The following is a 19,969-nucleotide window of genomic DNA, read 5'->3' as shown; positions in this document are numbered from 1 at the left end:
ACTTGTATCGTTGCATATTCATTATTAAATCTCCTATAATTTGTAACCATCAGATTGCTAGTACTGGGATAAACATTGGCCTAACTCTGAAGGATCACATGTAAGAGCATGTGCTTAGCTGTACCGGTTCGTTTTAATACATGTCTGCAAAGAGTTACAACTTGAGCTTAAGCTGAGATTATCTTGTTACGCAATGAAGGAAAAATCATTGAAATTAAAGATCCTGAGAAGAGTGGCCTGTCATTAACCTGACTGGCATGTGATATAGCCTTGAATCTCGAGGCATTTTCTTTTCTGTATTACCCATTTACATTTTTTGTGACCAAAAGTTGGATTGGAAGTGGACAGAATCTCCATCCTTCTTGAAATAATGCGGCTGTTGGATATACCAATCAAAGATAAAGGACGAAGAAATTTGGTATTTGGGTAACAGTAGCGTCCATTGTTGATTGTTAAGGTACGGCTTGATACCATAATTGGACGCATTTTTTCTGCTCATAAACTCAAGGTCCTAATAAGCATCTTATGGATGAACCTAATTTGCAGGTCATGGTCCACACATTGGGTGTGGATGGTATGATCCAAAATTACAAGCACAGCTTTCAAATATTAAAATTGGATTGCAAAAGCGATTCCAATGATGAAAGATGAAGCAAAATCATATACAGTCTCATTATGAAAAATTTAAATGCACAGTAGCAACCATTGGCTTCTCTCTTTTTATACTTTCTCAAGCAAACAAAAGAAAAGCCAGAAGCTAGCATTTTTTTTTTTCAAGTTTTGGTTGCCGTATTCGCCCTTCCAACTGTCTTCTTGCGTGGAATTTAGGGTGTTCTTGGGCCCTACCATTTCCTTGGTGAAAGGACTCAATATTCTGATATAACATTGGGATTTTACTATCGTACAATTCCATTTATGAGCAATCTTGTTCTCATAAAATCAGGACCATGCAAATTGTGACCTGCCTTTTGGAGGACCCACTGCCTAAATCATCACAGCCATCCAAACAAAAATTAACAGATACAAGTTGGTGTCTTCCTTATTTATTCCTGACATATTGACGTCTATAACAGAAAGCAATAAGGTTGATTCAAAATTCAAGGTTACCAAAAATTCTGAATCCTGGAGAGGAAAAATGCCAGGTTTCAGCATTTTTCCTCTTGGGGGTTGCTTTGATGGCTGTCGCGATCATACAAAAACTTCAGGATTCGGCACCAGGATCTGGAACCTGAGTGACAGGTCAGTTGAGCTGCAAGTAAGGGTGGGATCAATACTGAAAAAGGTTCACACATTGAAGCCAGGCTCTTCCAAGAGACTAAAATGCAAGAGCATATACAAGGCCTACATGCCTGGAAGGAGTGGCAGTGCTAGTTCTGGAGGTATGAAGAGCTTGCTGTATTACTATGATGAGACGTGTCACCCTTATATTTGGGTACATGACACCGGCGGCGATTTTTCCAGGATGGTCAAGCAGCAGTACATTAGTCTTGAAGACCTGAGGAATTATTCTGATATCAGAATTTTCAGGGATCATCAAAGAGGCTGCATATCGGTTCGCAAGAAACCTAGGCCAGATTTTTGCTGACTTTACATTCAAGGTTATTTTGTAAGCTTGCGGTTGTGGTTAAGGGAATTGATTTTTTTTTTTTTATTTTCCTGCATTGAGTGTTTTCTGTTGGCATGTTAGAAATCTAATAATATTCGCTTTACAACTACTCACCTCAAATGAGAATAACATCAGACACCAAAAGATAAAGAAAGAAGAATAGAAATGTTGTATTTGTTAAAGAGCATCTACTTGTCCTTCTCTTTTGATGGAGGTTACATGAGAAATTCTTGGGTGGGCTTCATGATTTATCATCAACATGTGCATCCTTTAATATCTGGTTGGGGGTTACCTGAAAATTAATCATTTTCCCATTTGATCCTTTGTGCTTGTGTTGCAAGCATGGATGGCATTTGGGTGGAAAATCCAATCAGAATTTGAGGCAATGATGGGAAATAATAGCTCCCCTGCATTGCATAGTATTAAAGAACCTGTAAAATGTTGGGGTGATGATAATGTGCTTAAGCAATGCCCTTTCTTTTCATCTTTTCATTATTTGGCATTTGCCTCATTAATGAATATACATTTGAATACTAAATCTTAAGTTAAATATTTCTTAGAGTTTTAAAAAATTGAATAGAAGGATTCATCATACCTAAATATCAATTTACTACCATCTTGTAACTTCACAGCTATATATATATATATATATATATATTAATTTCAGGCTTCAGTCAACGTACAAGATTTGTCAACCGTAATTAAATAGAATTAAAACTGAGATTTCACATTTCTTGGATTTCCATCACAATGTGCCTTGATAAAGACATATTCACAATTCAACATTCAAAAATTTCTCCATAAATAATTTAATGGAGAAAGCATCTAGAAGCTTAAATAATTTTCTACAAAGCATGGAGAAGTTTCTTTCCTCTTTATGCTATTTGAGAATTTTTACTTGACCTCAATTGTAATCACCCATTCTAAATTAAGATTAAAAAAAGTAACATGGTTTTGGTGGGAAAATAAGTTCCCATAGAAATCAGGTGAAACTGAAAACACTGGAGAAGAAAGTCAATAGGGGGGCTACTCGTTTCTTCAAGAAAACAAGCTACTCTCCAACGCCTCTGCAAATTTCCCTAAACAATACTTAGATTCATCATCCCTTCCTTCCTTCTCTTTCATAGCACCTCAAAATGGGAATTTCATTTAGCAGTAATAGAAGAAGAAACAAAACTCGTTACCACCCCCGGCCTCCACCTTACTATTACTCAACAGAACCGCTCTCTCTCCCTACGCCGCATCCTCCTCCTCCGTTGCCACTGCCCCAAAATTACTTCACTACGGCAACCCAACCGCCATCCTACCCCCCATCCCACAATCCTTATCCTACGCAACCACCTCTTCCTCCTCCAATTCACTCCTACTACAGTTCTCATCCCTACCATGCATGCACCTCTGCAAACAGATTCAATTATCAGCCTTACTATTATGCTAATCAGACTAATGGGTGGCCTGCGATTAGGCCTAATGTGGGTACAGGGCAGCCGATTGACCGAGCTCCTTTCATTGAGCATCAGAATTTCTGTAAAGAAGGTCAGAAATGACGTGAACGTGCATAAAGACACGTTAAAGGTTGAAATTGATGAGCACAACCCTGATAATTACTTGGTTTCTTTCGTTTTCGATGCTTTGTTTGATGGGAGGTTAATAATTATATTTACTTAGTTGGTTCTTGCTATGTTTGATTCGTGATTTTTTTTTATTGGTTGCGTTTGCAGTGTGGATATTTTCATTTGTGGGTATTGATATATTTGTGGTTTGTTATACGATTCTTCATTTGGGTTCTAGTCAGGTGGTTGAATTGACTGATCCCCTTAGAAAAGAAATGGAGCTAAGGATCTTGAATCTTGTAATTGAATAATTATTTGAATCTGTTAGGCTTGTCTTAGTTTAGATTTTATAATCTCTGTTAATCAGAACAACAGGAAAATGAAAAGCAGAAGCCGAGTTGGGATGAAATGAATAGATGATGATGTTGAAGGACATAGATTTGGCCAATTTTACCAAATTCTTGATTTGGGGCTTTGGATGATACTTGCAAAGACAGTATGGATTTTTCACCTCTCGTTGTCTCTCCAAGGTAGTATTGACGTTTAAAGTGTGAGTAATGGGGGAATGTCAAACAAGAAAACTGAGGGAGGAAAACACACAAGCAAATAGGGTAGGGTCTATTAGAATTGTGCTGTGTGATCTTAACCAGAGCGAGATCCATATAAATCATGAACTGCAGTAGCTTATTGGCAGCAAGTACTGACTATTTTTTCCTAATTTCAACAAATCAGGCTAATAATAGTATGCATCTAGTTGAAAGCTGAAAGAGAATTAGTAGATGATAATGCAGTGAATCTAAATTAATCATTTGAAAATTAATATAGCATGTAATGCATAACAATTATATTGTGTAAAAAGATAGTTAAGAGAAAATTGAATGTACAGACACAAATCATTAGGGAATCCTGTTTAGACGTATACAATGTCTTGATTCCATTACATGAGCTCGAGTAGCAATGATTTTAGTTTGGCTGTTAGGTTTTATCACTGTTATTTTCATTTTGGATTGTAATAAATGTAATATAGTTTTGTTAGAAATATCATGATAACTAAGGATTTGGGTGGTGCCTAAAATGGTGACACATGGATAAGATGGTTTTGGGATAATATGGGTACTAGAAAGGGTTTTAAGGGAGAGCAATACTTTAACTGGAATCATGGTGTTTGCTAGGAAAAATCCGTCCCTCTCAATATGAAAGGGTCCTTATTTGTAGAACAAATGAGCCAATGCTTTTTCGAGACGTATAAAGATACTACAAGTGGTTGTCTTAATCACTGAAATCTGTTTGAAAGGTCCAATCAGATCATTTTTAGAGTAATAATAACTCTGGCATACATAAGCCGCTAGTAACAAGTGGTAACGAGTCGGGTATTGTAGACAACTCATCTAACTAGTTTGTTTGAGAAAAGTAGGTTTAACGACCTACTTATTGGGGGTATTCTGAGTCAAGCGAGTCGAAGGGAAACATAAACTATGCCTGGATAATGCAATACTTCTAAACCATGCTTCTGTGAGCCGTACATAGGACAATTAACAAATGCGATGGCCTTACAAAAGAATTTTGTTTCCTACATCTATGCGTCCCAGTTGCATCGAGTACTTTGCCTCAGGGATGTTTCATCATAGCTTACCTCTTTAGTATGAATGGATGTTGTCAAAGGGTCCCTATGAAATATAGATGATAGTTATCACTTTTTTTTTCATCGCATGGGCTATATGACTATTTTCAATGCCGGAAATCAGTTGTACAACCTCTTTTATCTGGGGACTAGAGATGAATCTGTCCCTATTGCGGTCGTACTATGGGATGGGATTTTTATATTGACGTGATCAATAAACATAAACTCTTTTCTGAATGTACACGTGTCCTTCACCCTAAGACTTGTCTACTCATACTATAGAGAGCATATGACTCCTTTTGGGGTGTACAAATGTCCATCTAAGGGCTTGTCTATTTATATTGCATCAATCATTAATATCAAAATGATTTGAATGATTCTGACTGGTTTGTTTGAGACAAGCAGGTTTACTGACTGACTTATTTTTTAACGACCTACTTATTAGGGGTACTTTAACTCAAGTGACTTGGAGGGAAACATAAACTATGCCTGGATAATACAATACTTCTAAACCATGCTTTCGTGAGCCGTACATAGGACAATTAACAAATGTGATGGCCTTACAAAAGAATTTTGTTTCCTACATATGTGCGTCCCAGTTGCCTCGGGGATGTTTCATTATAGCTTACCTCTTTGGTATGAACGAATGTTGTCAAAGGGATTCCTATCGAATATAGCTAATAGTTATTACCTTTTTTCGCCGTGTGGGCTACATAACTATTTTCGGTACAGGAGATTAGTTGTACAACCTCTTTTATCTCAGGACTAGAGGTGAGTCTGTGCCCAGTGCGATTGTACTATGGGATGAGGTTTTTATATTGACATGACCAGCGAACATTCGATTCTTTTCTGAATGTACACGTCCTTCACCCAAGGACTTGTTTACTTATATTGTAGAGTGCATATGTAACAACCTAAATTTTTTTTATATATATTTTCTTTTATTAAGATAATAATTTATTTATATTTTACTCATTGTTTTAAAATTAATATTTTCATAATGGTATTTTTGTTAAATGAATATCATTTTTTTTGCATGTATTGTTATTATTATTATTATTATTTCATTTATTAATTATATTATTGTTATTATTATCTATAGTATATTATTTTTATATAAAAAAAATAAAATAAACAAACAAATAAATAAAAATAAAAATAAAATAAAAGAATTAAAATTTTTCAGGAATGAATCTGGACAACATGCCTGTCCAGGTTCATTCCCAGAATTTCAAAAAAAAAAAAAAAAAAAACCAGCCAACCAGCAGACCCCCCCCCCTCGGCCCCCTCTCTCCCTCCCTCACGCTTCTCTCTTTCCCCCATCTCTTCTCTCTCTTTTCTCCATACTTTCTGGCCGGTGAGGGAGCAACCACCACCGACCGGTGACCAAGCAACTTCAGGCGACGTCAGTGAGCTACCAGCTGGCCAGAAGCACCACCAAACGCGGCGGCGAGAGAGAGGGAGAAGAGAGAGAAACGCGCGCATAATGGGCAGCGGCTTTCCGACGCGATTCCGGCCTCATCCGACGTCCTATTGGAGCGATTCAGGTGGCGTTGGAAAGCTTGTTACGAGAGTTTTCTTTTGATACCCATTTTGCAACATTTGGTGATCGGATGAGTGAGGTATGGAGGAGAGAAGTTTTGGGTTTTTTAAGTTTTTCGTCAGATTTAGGACGATCCAACTGTTGGATCGACGATCCGAGACTACCTATGGACTCAGGAAGAGGAGAGAAATATATAGGGACTAAAACGTAATTTTTCAAGTTTATGACTATTTTTTGATTTGGAGGGCTCAGGAGGGGCCATATAATGTTAATGAGATGTGATTATAGAAATTGAGATTTTAAAAGTGTTATTTGAATCTTTTCGCAGGTTAGGTAGATCCCAAGTATAGGAAAAATTTTGTCGAATTTTCGGCATAAATTAAGATTGCCTCTTTAAATTTATTTTTATTTGAATTAGCACTAATAAATTCACAATAAAATTATGTAGGTGATCATGGTCAACCATATTTCTTCATCCAACCTCTACAGTCATCTCTGGTGTACTGTAAGTAAAATATTAATTTTAATTATAATTTCAATATTATTATATGTTCAGGCATGCCCATACATCATTTATAAATATGTATCTATACAGTTAAACACTAGGCACATTTTATATTGCATTCTTAATTGATGAAGTGCCATAGATGTTTATGGTAATTTGGAGCAGTGTGCGTGCGTTGGCGTGCGTGTGGTTTGTGCTATTGGATATGGATAGGATGGGTAAACGCGGCTTGAGAGATACTCGTTGGGACCCGGTCCTTTGTGATAAGTTGTGGTAGGCACGGCTCGAGATGATCTCGCTGGTCCCGCATTTGGTTTATCAAGCGAAAGTCCGACTTGAGAGACACTCGCTGGCAGAGGTAATTAAGAGAGCTGTATAGGGGATCAGCTCCCATATATGTACTGTTTGAACATTATTGGGTGTGTGAGTACTCCAAATTGCCTTTTTGCTGTTATGATGTGATTTGTATGAAAATTTGGATGGTGTTGCATTCCACTCTTTAAGATGCATTAGCTTTAGATAGTTTTAGAAATTGTAGTTAAAATCGGTATTTTACTCCCTGAGTCGAATGCTCACTCCTGTTCACCTATTTTTCCAGGCTACAGAAGAGTTCCTTTACAGAGCAATCTCCTTTCTTCCTTGCAGGTTTAACGTCAGTTATTTAATTGTTTTATTATTTTTTCAAAATTTGAAATCTAGAACTCTGCATGTGTTAGCAGTAGCATAGACCTTGTTAGGAATCGTGTTAATTTAAATTCTTGAGATTAACAAATGAAGATTTGTATGATATCTAAATAATTTGTAAGTGATGGTATCAGGGTTGAGCGGGGCTACCTTGAATTTAGTTTTTTATGGTTATCGGATTGGGTTGACCCGAATAAAAATATTTTATTTTATTTATTTTATTTACATGTTGGGCCTAAGTTTTTGGGCTTTAGTTATGGATTTGAGAACAGTAAGGCTTACTACGGGCCTGGGGGCTTTATGCCGACCCAGGTCCTAGTGCAGGTCCGGCCCATAGGTTGGGTCGTGACAGCATATGACTCCTTTTGGAGTGTGCACGTGTCCTTCATTTGAGGGCTGGTCTATTTATATTGTATCAATCATTAATATCAAAATGATTTGAATGGTTGTCCAGTATTAATATAGAAAAATTTTACCGTCCTTAACATCTGATGTGATGTGAGAAATTAACTTGTCTTAGCTTTAGCATTTATGAATGTAAACATAATTGGTTAAGAAGAAATTGATTATGGCATTAACTTTTTGCTCTTACTTTCTCAAATCAACTGGGTCTTTATCTCAAAAATTTATTGGGGTCGACTATATGGATTCTCTTTCTCAACTCTAAACGATTTTGGGTTAAATTATTGGAAATGTGTAATGCTTCTAGGTCATGTTGTACTACTCTCCTCCAAGTCAATTTAGGTCTACCCCTTCTTTTTCTTTCTATCCTCTAACCCAATGTGCTCTACTTGTCTAACTGAAGCCTCTGTATGTCTACGCTTCACATGACCAAACCATCTCAATCTTCTTCTCTCAACTTATCCTCAATTGGCACCACTCCTACCTTTTCTCTAATACTCTCATTGCGGACTTTATCTAGTCTAGTATGGCCACTCATCCACCTTAACATTCTCATCTCCACAACTCTCATCTTAGACACATATGACTTCTTCATTACCCAAAACTCACTACCATATAACATGGTCGGTCGTACGGCTACACGGTAAAATTTTTCTTTCAACTTATTGGGAATCTTGCAATCACATAAAACTCCCGTGGCACGTCTCCACTTCAACCATCCGGCTTTAATCCTATGACTAACATCCTCCTCACATCTCTCATCTACTTGAAGGATTGAGCCAAGTTATTTAAAGTGATTACTTTAGGGTAATACCACTCTATCTAAACTAATTCCTTCCCTATCACCAGTTCGGCCTTCACTGAACTTGCAATGCATACATTCTGTCTTCGTTGTACTTAACTTAAAGCTCTTTGACTCTAGTGTACTTCTCTAAAGCTCTAGCTTTCTATTGACTCCTTCTCGCGTCTCATCTATTAGAATTATATTATCTGCAAACATCATGCACCAAGGGATACTCTCTTGTATATGTTTCGTCAATTCATCTAGAACTAATGTAAAAGGTAAGGGCTCACAGATGAACCTTAGTGTAATTCAACTGAGATAGGAAAATCTCTTGTATCCCCTCCTACAGTGCGCACAATAGTAGTTGCTCCTTCATGCATATCTTTCAACACTTTATGTACCGAATAGATACATTCTTTTGTTCTAACACTCTCCATAAGACATCTCTTGGTACACTATCATAAGCCTTCTCCGAATCGATAAGAACCATATGTAGATCTTTCTTCACATCTCTATATTTCTCCATCAAGCTTTTAATGAGAAAGATCGCTTCCATAGTTGAAAGACTGGGCATGAAACCAAATTAATTGGGAGAGATAGAAGTATCATGACGTAGTCGATGTTCCACAACTCTCTTCCACAACTCTCTTCCTCAACTTCATAGTATGGCTCATGAGTTTAATTCCCCTATAGTTTGAACAACTCTGTATATCTCCCTTATTTTTAAAAATAGGTACTAAAATACTCATCCTCCATTCATCAGACTTTTATTTTGAGTTTAGAATCTTATTAAACAATTTAGTTAACCATGCCACTCTCACATCTCCCAAACACTTCCACACTTCAATTAGTATTCCATCGGGTCCATAGGCTTTACCCACTTTCATTCTCTTAAGTGCTTCTTTTACTTATGAATATCAAATCCTTCTAGTGTAATTCACATTCTTTTCTATTGCTCAGTAGTTTATATTTACGCTATTACCACTTTGACTATTGTTATGGAAAGTCAATCATTATATTATTTCTGTGTATATTCTGTATTCTGTATTCCTATTTAGGATTTCTTATTTAGGATTTCTTCCTAATTAGTATAACACAATTATAGGAATTAATTGTATATAAATACCCATGTACAGATTAATTGAAATCAATGAGAATCATCTCTTTCTACATCTCTTTCTACATGGTATCAGAGCAGGCCATCTAGGGTGGCTATTTGTTCTCACCACCCACCAGAGAGACCTTGGCCGCCGACCGGCCGTTTCGATTCCGATCAACATTGCCAGCGTCGCCTCAATCCCCTCATTCCACCACTGTGTGCTGTTGCCTGATCCAGTACACCATTAAAGGACTTCTGAGGTTTGGCTCTCAGATCCTATTTCGGTATTTACTTGATTTGTGATTTTGGATTATTTTGTTGCTGTCAGCACTTTGGATTAGCGTTTCGGTTAGTTTCTTTGTCTCAACAAATGGCAGACAATAAGAATGTTATTTCTGATGTGATTCCGATGATGACTAAGATCACAGAACACAAACTTAATGGTTCAAATTACCTGGAGTGGAGTAAGACTGTTAGGGTCTATTTGCGTAGCATTGATAAGGATGATCACCTTACTAAAGATCCACCTACTGATGATACACAACAAACTTGGCTAAGGGAGGACGCTCGGTTGTTTTTGCTTGAACTCGATTCACAAAGGAGGTAATTAGTTTAATTAATCACTGTGAATTTGTTAAAGAATTGATGGATTACTTAGATTTTCTGTATTCTGGTAAAGGGAATATCTCCCGTATTTATGATGTTTGTAAGGCATTCTACCGTGCTGAGAAAGAGAATAAGTCTCTCACGGCTTATTTTATGGATTTTAAACGGGTATATGAGGAACTTAATGTATTGTTGCCTTTTAGTTCTGATGTGAAAGTTCAGCAGGCCCAACGGGAGCAATCGCTTTTATGAGTTTTCTTGTGCCTTCCTTCAGAGTATGAGACTGCTAAATCTCAGATTCTTTCCAGTTCTGAGATTTCCTCTTTGCATGAAACATTCACACGGGTCCTTCGTACAGAGAGTACCCAATCTTCACAAACACAAGAGTGCTCTTATTAGCCGTAATCCAAATGGACAACAGGTAATAGAAGAGGAAGTAGAGGAGGAATTACAGGCAATGTATAATCAGAATGGAGAGGCTAGTTCTAATCGAGACTCAAGAGGAGTCATTTGTTATTATTGTCATGAGCCTGGCCATACAAAATATAATTGTCCGCAACTTCAGAGGAAAAATCATAGATCACAGATGGCAAATATGGCAGAAGAGGATTATACGGTATCTTCCTCTGAGAAAACTGTTGTGGTATCTGCAGAGGATTTTGCACAGTTTTCCCAGTATCAGGCATTTCTAAAGCCTACCAGTTCCCCTATCATCGCGATCACGAGTCGTAAATCCACTACATGCCTTGTGTCTTCCTCATCCAAATGGGTTATTGATTCTCGTGCAACAGATCACATGACAGTAATTCTAGTCTTCTATCCGCTTTCACCTAATCCCACTTCCTCTATTACTTTTAGCCGATGGTTCTACTTCTTGTGTCATGGGTTCGAATCGCGAATCCGACTTCGTCAATTTCTTTGTCATCTGTTTTGTGTCTACCAAATTTCTCTTTTAATCTACTTTCTGTTAGTAAACTTACTCGTACCTTAAATTGTTCTATTTCCTTTTTTTCTTATCAGTGTTTGTTTCAAGATCTTACGACGGCGATTATTGGTAGAGGACGTGAGTCAGGTGGTCTCTACAGTCTGGAAAATCATGTACCGCGGTCGCTTGTTTGCTCCAGTACCGTAACACCTCTTGAAGCTCATTGTAGATTGGGTCATCCTTCTTTGTCTACCATGAAGAAGTTGTGTCCTCGCCTTTATCAAGACTAGAATGTGAGTCGTGTCGCTTGCAAAACATCATCGCTTGCCTTCTCGTGTCTAGAGTCAATAAACGCTTCATCCCCTTTGAGTTAGTTCATTCCGATGTTTGGGGTCCTTGTTCATACTTCTAAACTGGATTTCGTTATTTTGTTACTTTTGTTGATGATTACTCGTGTTACCCGGTTATATTTAATGAAAAATCGCTCGAGTTGTTTTCTATCTTTTGTGCCTTTTGTAATGAAATCAAAACTCAATTTAATATTTCATGCGCATATTAAGAAGTGACAATGCTAAAGAATATTTTTCAAAGACAATTTCATCTTACATGACACAAAATGGCATTCTTCATCGGTCTTCTGTGTGGATACCCCATCCCAAAATGGCGTGGCGAAAGAAAAATCGGCATCTTCTTGAGGTAACTCGTGCTCTTCTTTTTCGGATGAAAGTTCCTAAACACTTTTGGGCGGATGCGCTTTCTACGGCATGTTTTTGATCAATCGTATGCCGCCTTCTCATCCTTAATGGGGATATTCCTTATACCGCTTTGTTCCTACAAAATCTTTGTTTCTGTTGAACCCCGTATTTTTGTTGTACTTGTTTTGTACGTGATGTTCGTCCAGAGTTACTAAATTGGATCCAAAGTCTCTCAAATGTGTCTTCCTTGGGTACTCCCGAATTCAAAAAGGGTACCTGCTTTCTCTCCTACTCTTAATCGTTATCTTGTTTCGCAGATGTCACATTTTTTGAGTCCACTCCATTTTTTCTCAATCATCCGTGTATGAGAGTCGTGGGGAGGAGGATGATATCTTAATATATACCGCCCAATCAATGTCTAGTCCTCTCTCACACTGCTTCTTCTGTCTCTAGACCTACTCGGCCTCCCGTTGTTCATGTTTATTCCAGAGATTGAGATTACCGACTCGGATCCTCCACCGCCTACTTCGCTGGGAGATCCTGCACTTCATACCGATCATGATTCGATCTAGATTTACCCATTGCTCTTCGTAAAGGTAAACGCTCATGTACTTACCCTATCTCTTCTTTTGTTTCTTATAATCAATTGTCTTCTTGTTCTCGGTGTTTTGTTACTTCTTTAGACTCGCTCCTATCCCTAATACATCGTTGGTGAGGCAATCGTCTCATCCCGGCCGTGTGTCGCTATGAAAGAAGAAATGGAGGCTTTAGATGCTTAATGGTACATGGGAATCAAGCCTTTGCCCACCGGTAAGAAAGCTATTGGTTGCAAATGGGTATTTACAAGAAAGGTAAATCTCGATGGTTCTGTGGCTAGGTTAAAAGCACGCCTTGTAGCAAAAGGATATGCTCGCATATGGGGTTGATTACTCGACACTTTTTCTCCCGTAGCTAAACTTACTGCTCGCTTGTTTATCTCTTTAGCACTACATATGATTGGCCCTGCACCAATTGGATATCAAGAATGCTTTCCTTCATGGTGATCTTCAGGAGGAGGTGTATATGGAGCAACCACCTGGGTTTGTTGCTCAGGGGGAGTTGGGTAAAGTTTGTAGGCTTCTGAAGTCTCTTTATGGCTTGAAACAAAGTCCTAGGTCCTGGTTTGGGAGATTCAATGAAACAGTACAGGAATTTGGTATGCAAAAGAGTAAGTGTGATCACTCAAGATTTTATAAGCAACTGAGGTCGGGTCTAATTCTCCGGTAGTCTATGTGGATGACATTATCATCACCGGGAGTGACTCTGCAGTATTTCATCTCTTAAAACCTTCCTCCAAACCCAGCCTGCACCAAAGACTTGGGATTATTAAAGTATTTTTTGGGTATTGAAGTTATGAGAAGTAAGAAGGGTATTTTCTTGTCTCAAAGAAAATATGTCATCGATCTATTGACAGAGACAGGAAAATTAGGTGCTAAGCCTTGTAGTGCACCAATGACTCCAAATTTACAACTTTTAGCAGTGGATAGTGAGTAGTTTTAAGATCCAGAGAGATACCTGAGATATGTAGGAAAATAGAAATACCTTACTGTCACTCGTCCTGACATTGATTATGCCGTAAGTTTTGTAATTCAGTTTATGTATTCCCCAACTGTAGCTCATTGGGAAGCCTTCGGACAAATCTTGTGCTATCTAAAGGCAGCTCCAGCACGAGGTTTGTTATATGGTAATCATGGGCATTTGAATGTTGAATGTTTTTCAGATGCCGACTGGGCTGGATCTAAGGTTGATAGGAGGTCAACTACTGGATATTGCGTTTTTGTTGGAGGAAATTTGGTGTCTTGGAAAAGCAAGAAGCAGAGTGTAGTTTCTCGATCTAGTGCTGAATCCGAATACAGAGCCATGGCACAATCAGTATGTGAGGTAATGTGGATATTTCAATTACTAGATGAGACAGGTTTTAAGACCCCCCTGCCTGCGAAATTGTGGTGTGATAATCAAGCTGCTCTCCATATTGCTTCTAATCCGGTATTTCATGAGCGGACCAAACATATTGAGATTGATTATCACTTTGTTCGTGAAAAGATTCAACAACAGATCATCTCAACAGGACATATCAAAACTGGAGAGCAGTTAGGAGATATTTTCACAAAAGCTCTGAATGGAGCTAGGATTGACTACATTTGTAACAAGTTGGGCATGATTAACATCTATGCTCCAACTTGAGGGGGAGTGTTATGAAAAGTCAATCATTATATTATTTCTGTGTATATTCTGTATTCTGTATTCCTATTTAGGATTTCTTATTTAGGATTTCTTCCTAATTAGTATAACACAATTATAGGAATCAATTGTATATAAATACCCATGTACAGATTAATTGAAATCAATGAGAATCATCTCTTTCTACATCTCTTTCTACAACTATTATTAAAGAAGAGATCATCAAAATAATTTCTCCATCTTTCTTTAATGTTTTTATCTTTAACCAACACTTTTTTTTCTTTATCCTTAATGCATCTAACTTGATTGAGATCTTGACATTTCTTTTCTCTCCTCCTTGCTAATCTATAAATATCTTTATCCCCATCTTTAGTTCTAAGTTTCTCATATAACTTATTAAAGGCCTGCACTCTTGCTTGACTAGTCGTCTTTTTTGCCTCTTTTTTTGCTATCTTGTACTGTTCATAAGTCTCATTATTATCATACTTAGGTAATTTCTTATACTATTACTTCTTTTTCTTCACTACCATTTGTGCTTCCTCATTCCACCGTCATCTCTCTTTTGAGGGTGGTCCATGTCTTCTAAATTCTCCAAGTACTTTTCTAGCTACTTCTCTAATCTTTGATGCTATCTGTATCCACATACCATTGGCCTCCACATCCAGCTTTCATGCTTCGCACTCGATAAGCTCATTTTTGAATTTCACTTGCTTTACTCATTTGAATTCCCACCACTTTGTTTGGCTCTTACTCTCTATAAATAGTTTTTTTCTTTTTTCTTTTTTTTTTGTTGGGGGGGGAGGGAGAGGCCGGAACCTTCAGCTAAATGGAAGATACTTATTCTCATGAAGTTACATGTGAAGATAATTATTCTCGTGAAGTTTTAGTCCAATTTTCCACTTAAGCACTTAAATTTGATGGTGGGAACAGGATATGCTTTTGCACTAGTGTTGGTAGGCTAGTGCTAAAGTATGTCTGAGCCTGGTAGTCTAGAGCATAGTAAGCACAATGATTAATTTTGAGTCTGGCATAGACATCTGTTAGAATGTGGCCTCAAATTTATGTATACTGTTTGGTCTAGGAGGCCTGTCACATTTGATTATATGTGATAAAAGTCATTGGCATTTATATTGTTTTTCTCTTGCCTCTATTATCTTACATTTCTTTTTTCTTCCCTAAACTATATTTGGGGACAATGTTATCTATCATTCTATTGTTAGTTCAATCAAAGTAACTAATCTTCAGCTATGCAAAGTAACTTGGAAATTGCAATGAAAAGTATTGTGTTTATAAAGAAGCTATCTCAAACATTCACCTAAAACTAGATTAACGCATACTTCAATAAAGCATTCAACTTTCATCGTTCGCGACACTTTCATATGGGACTTGGCCAGTCCAGAAAGTCTAGAGCATAGTAAGCACAATGATTAATTTTGAGTCTGGCATAGACATCTGTTAGAATGTGGCCTCAAATTTATGTATACTGTTTGGTCTAGGAGGCCTGTCACATTTGATTATATGTGATAAAAGTCATTGGCATTTATATTGTTTTTCTCTTGCCTCTATTATCTTACATTTCTTTTTTCTTCCCTAAACTATATTTGGGGACAATGTTATCTATCATTCTATTGTTAGTTCAATCAAAGTAACTAATCTTCAGCTATGCAAAGTAACTTGGAAATTGCAATGAAAAGTATTGTGTTTATAAAGAAGCTATCTCAAACATTCACCTAAAACTAGATTAACGCATACTTCAATAAAGCATTCAACTTTCATCTTTCGCGACACTTTCATATGGGACTTGGCCAGTCCAGAAAAATCAAAAACCTCAATGTGAGGATTTCCTTGAGATTCACTTAGATTTTCCCCCTTCTCATTTTGGGTGCATTGGATTTTGGATTGCAGAACAGAAGAGATGCATGTAATCAACAAAAATTTGCTTGTCCGTTGAGTTTTCAACTTCTCATTCTTCCCTGATGTGATTCTTTTTTATTTCTTAAACAGCATTACAATTTTCTATTTTGCAAAGGAAGAGGTCAATTGTAAGTTTGTTCCTCTATTTCCTGAAGCCCATTTGCCTGTGAGAATCCCCTTCCAGAAATTTCTTGGGCAGAAATTTCGTCAGCCTTTAGGAACAGGCATTGACTTGGGTTTCTTCGAGCTGGATGATCTCTCGAAACCATCACCTGGAGAAGATGTTTTTCCACTTGTAGTAGTTGCTGAAACATGCTTGCCAGTTGATTCAACACATGAACATGATGATTCTTTGCAAAACACATCTGGCCACATGCAGATTACTCAATCTGTTCTTGAGAAGAAAAACAGTGACACTTTCCAAGTAAGAGTAGTACAGCAAATTTTGTGATTGATGGAGTTCGATATGAGCTTCGAGAGCTTTATGGAATAGGAATCTCAGAAGCTGAAGGCTTCAATGATTGTGACCCTGGGAAGGAATGCGTGATTTGTATGACTGAACCCAAGGATACTGCTATGTTTCCTTGCCGACACATGGTGAGAGTTCACCTTTAATTTTCTGCCTATATAAAGAGATGATGGCCATTGGTCAACAAAGAGTAACCATATGGTTTCTCTGCACTCTATGCATAATGATAAGATACACTGTGAAAACTGATGTCAGAAAGTCAAAACCTGAGTGCTTGAATCACATACCTAATATGGTTTGAGCTCCAGCAACATGAATGTAATTGATCTTATTATTAGATTGCTTTCTCTCTCTCTCTCTCACACACACACATGGGCCTACACCCACCACCCGCACAAGTGCAGGTATACATGCTAACCTTAAGAAGCATATTTCAAATTCTAGACTGAAAGAGTTTCATGTCTAGTTGTGCTGTTGAATATTGATTTGGCATACAATTTATTGCAGTAATAATAATTCTCAGGAGGGAAAATATTTACTTTCTTAATATTTGAATTTTGAATTATTTGCTCTTGGTGCCTCTATTGCTTTGTTCTCAAGTCTCACAAACTGTATGTTTCAGTGTATGTGCAGCGATTGTGCAAAAGCATTGAGGCTTCAATCAAATAAGTGTCCCATATGTCGTCAACCAATTGAAGAACTTATAGAGATTAAGATAAATAACGGTGATCAATAAGAAATTCTTTGGTTCGCTCCAATTTGAATTTATGGTAAAGAATTCAACCCTTTTTTTCTTGCTACATATTTGCCCTTAGAATGTGTATGCTAATTGTTTTGTATATTTTGTCCCTGCATCAGTTTTCAAGTTTTTTGTGGCTTTGTACAAAGATAAATGCGTAGAACTAATCTTCCAAAGACAATTTATCAAGAAAAAATATTAATTGAGCCTTTAGCCATCTATATTATTGTCTTGTTTGTGGCTGAAAATTAACATGTATTATCTTGATCGTCTAGTTCTTGCTGGAAACGCGTTATTTTAAATACCTCTAGTTTGCAAGGATTTGAGCAGCTCACTTTTTCTGTTAAATAACATTATGTCCATGAGGTGGAAGAATAATCTTTTTCCTAATTGAAAAATCTTGTTTTAAGTTTTCAAGGAATGTGAAATGTCCAAGGAAGTATTACGACTCTTGTTTCTTGCTTTACTCTCTTACCTTCTTTGGGTAAGTTCCATACCCGGACACTTCATCATTGATTTCAGTTTTTGTTTGTATGATGTGAATATATGTACATCTAAAATAAACATTTTCTGTGGTGAGGAATCACGGACACGGAGATTCAAAAGACGAGAAAGAGAAGTAGTGAAACAACTAGTTTGGAGGAACCTACCAAGTCTATAGAAGTAGCTCTTTGCCTTTAAGCTAATGGCCAAAAGAGAGGCTGAGTGGGAATATTTGCCATAGAAGTTAGCATTAAAGGTGACAAACTGAGAATCTTCAAAGTTTATGTATAACTTTAGTAGTTGTTACCTTTGAATGGATGAGGATATGCAATCATGCTAATCACCCTTTGCATCGTATTCCTTGCCAGTGAAGGATGCAGAAGTGATTTTTCTGTAATTGCACAATTCTGTATCATTTCTTTTATCAACTTTGCTTTGTTGATCAGGTTAGACTGGAATTATTTTTGTATATCTTGGTCCTCTTTTTGGATTGTTCTTCAAGTTTTGTGAGTCCATAGTGTCACCTTAATGGTTGGGCATTTAAAAAGGTCACCATCCCATCCACCTTTGCTAATTCAACTACGGACTAGTTCCAAGTGAGCGTTGCAAGTAGTTTAGCTGGTGGCTATAAAGGTGTGTCCATAAGCAAACAGCCCTATCTTGGAAAGCTGAGGCTTAGCTCCAGAGCTTGGCAGCGCTTCACGTTGCTTTACAATTTGTCTCAGTGAGCTCGTGGCTCATGCTAGGAGTTCCAAATTATCAACCCATACAAATGTGCAGTCTCATATGCTGAAAGTGTGGAAACAAGAGACATTGCTATAGTTTTAATAAGTATCAATTTCCATCACTGATCTGTGTATGTCTATCTCTAGACAAAAAAGAAAAAGACCAAGTGTTTTTTGTATATATATATATATATATATAAAAAAAAAAGGAGCACAGTATCTTACCCTCTTTAACAATATTTTGCCCTTGCTGGGGCTACCATCTCCTAGCAAACTTCCATTTCATTGAGTATCCTGTAAGGATGAGAAAGAAGAATTTACAAGGAAATATTTGTGACGGAATTCATGAAACTGAGAGTGGCAAGTGGAAAAAGTCCCCTGTACAAAAAGCCTCACTAAGAAGATCCCAAAAGGTGAAAATGAAAATAATGAAGTAGACCATTGAATGAGCCCAATCTTTATCAATTTCTTCAACCGTATAGTTTGGAATCTTGTGAATTTGGAAGCAGCAAGATTATTTCTTGCATCTGGGTAAAGTGTAGGCAGAGTACCATGGATGGCTCCTAGTGATAGCATATATAAGAAAGGAGAAAACAAATTTCAGGCAAAGATCGAGGCCTTTCCTTACTAGTCAAAAACATCTCAGCATGTGTACCTCCATTATTACTTTCCCATGCAAACTAAAAATCTAGAGCTACAACTTAATAGGGACCATGTAATGATCCATCCAAAACCTAAGTAAATGTCCTCTCTAACCTTGGCTTAAATGTTCATCTGCTCTCCTTCATTAATCACTATCCACAGACCATGTGGATACTGGTGTGATTCTTCAACATAAACGGTAATGGATGTCCTTAGTTGTCTGCATTTTCCTCTTAACAACTACACAGACAAAAACCAGGTAACAATCAAACTACAGATAATGGTTATGACCTCTCCAATTCAATCAACAAAGCTTCCATAACATGTTTAGTAAAACTTCCATTAAGCAAAGCCATATGGTTTAGGTACCCTTTTACAGGTAAAGTTAGCTGTTCTAGAAGGGAAGGGAAGGAAAGGAAAGGAAAATAGGAGAACAAAAGCATGAGGGTCTCATAACTGTTCAGGCTTTTAAGAAAGATAGCAATAATTTGCGTAGAAAAGAAGGCTTCAAACTTAAAAGAAAATAGGCATATGAACGTGATTTTATGTCTATCTTGGGTTGCTTTCTCACCTAATTTCTCCTAAAGCTAAAGATATGATTAAATCAATGGATTTTTTTTTTTAGTTGCATTACCTGATCTTGTGCTCTTCTTCTTTACGAAATTTCTATCCACAAGAAATTCTCTCTCTCTCTCTCTCTCTCTCTCTCTCTCTCTCTTTTATTTGCCAAATTATTCATCATTAGTTTTTCATT

General features: G+C 37.2%; 1 protein-coding gene and 1 pseudogene across 1 annotated transcript; both read left to right on the top strand.

The window, feature by feature from the left end:
- The first annotated feature begins 14 nt into the window (after positions 1-14).
- LOC110670888 (uncharacterized) lies at positions 15-1,715 on the top strand. Its single transcript, XM_021833188.2, has one exon. It carries the CDS (start codon positions 1,136-1,138, stop codon positions 1,583-1,585), a length of 450 nt encoding a protein of 149 aa, XP_021688880.1. The 5' UTR covers positions 15-1,135; the 3' UTR covers positions 1,586-1,715.
- An 833-nt stretch (positions 1,716-2,548) lies between these two features.
- LOC110670886 (probable E3 ubiquitin-protein ligase LUL4) lies at positions 2,549-18,317 on the top strand (annotated as a pseudogene).
- The last annotated feature ends 1,652 nt before the right edge of the window (positions 18,318-19,969 follow it).

This window comes from Hevea brasiliensis, chromosome 15, assembly GCF_030052815.1.
Source record: "Hevea brasiliensis isolate MT/VB/25A 57/8 chromosome 15, ASM3005281v1, whole genome shotgun sequence".
NCBI lineage: Eukaryota > Viridiplantae > Streptophyta > Magnoliopsida > Malpighiales > Euphorbiaceae > Hevea > Hevea brasiliensis.
This window is presented reverse-complemented; position numbering and strand designations above follow the sequence as displayed.

Bases quoted from the DNA above. Each gene is read 5' to 3' on its own strand.
- LOC110670888 (XM_021833188.2), top strand. From the start codon at position 1,136: ATGCCAGGTTTCAGCATTTTTCCTCTTGGGGGTTGCTTTGATGGCTGT.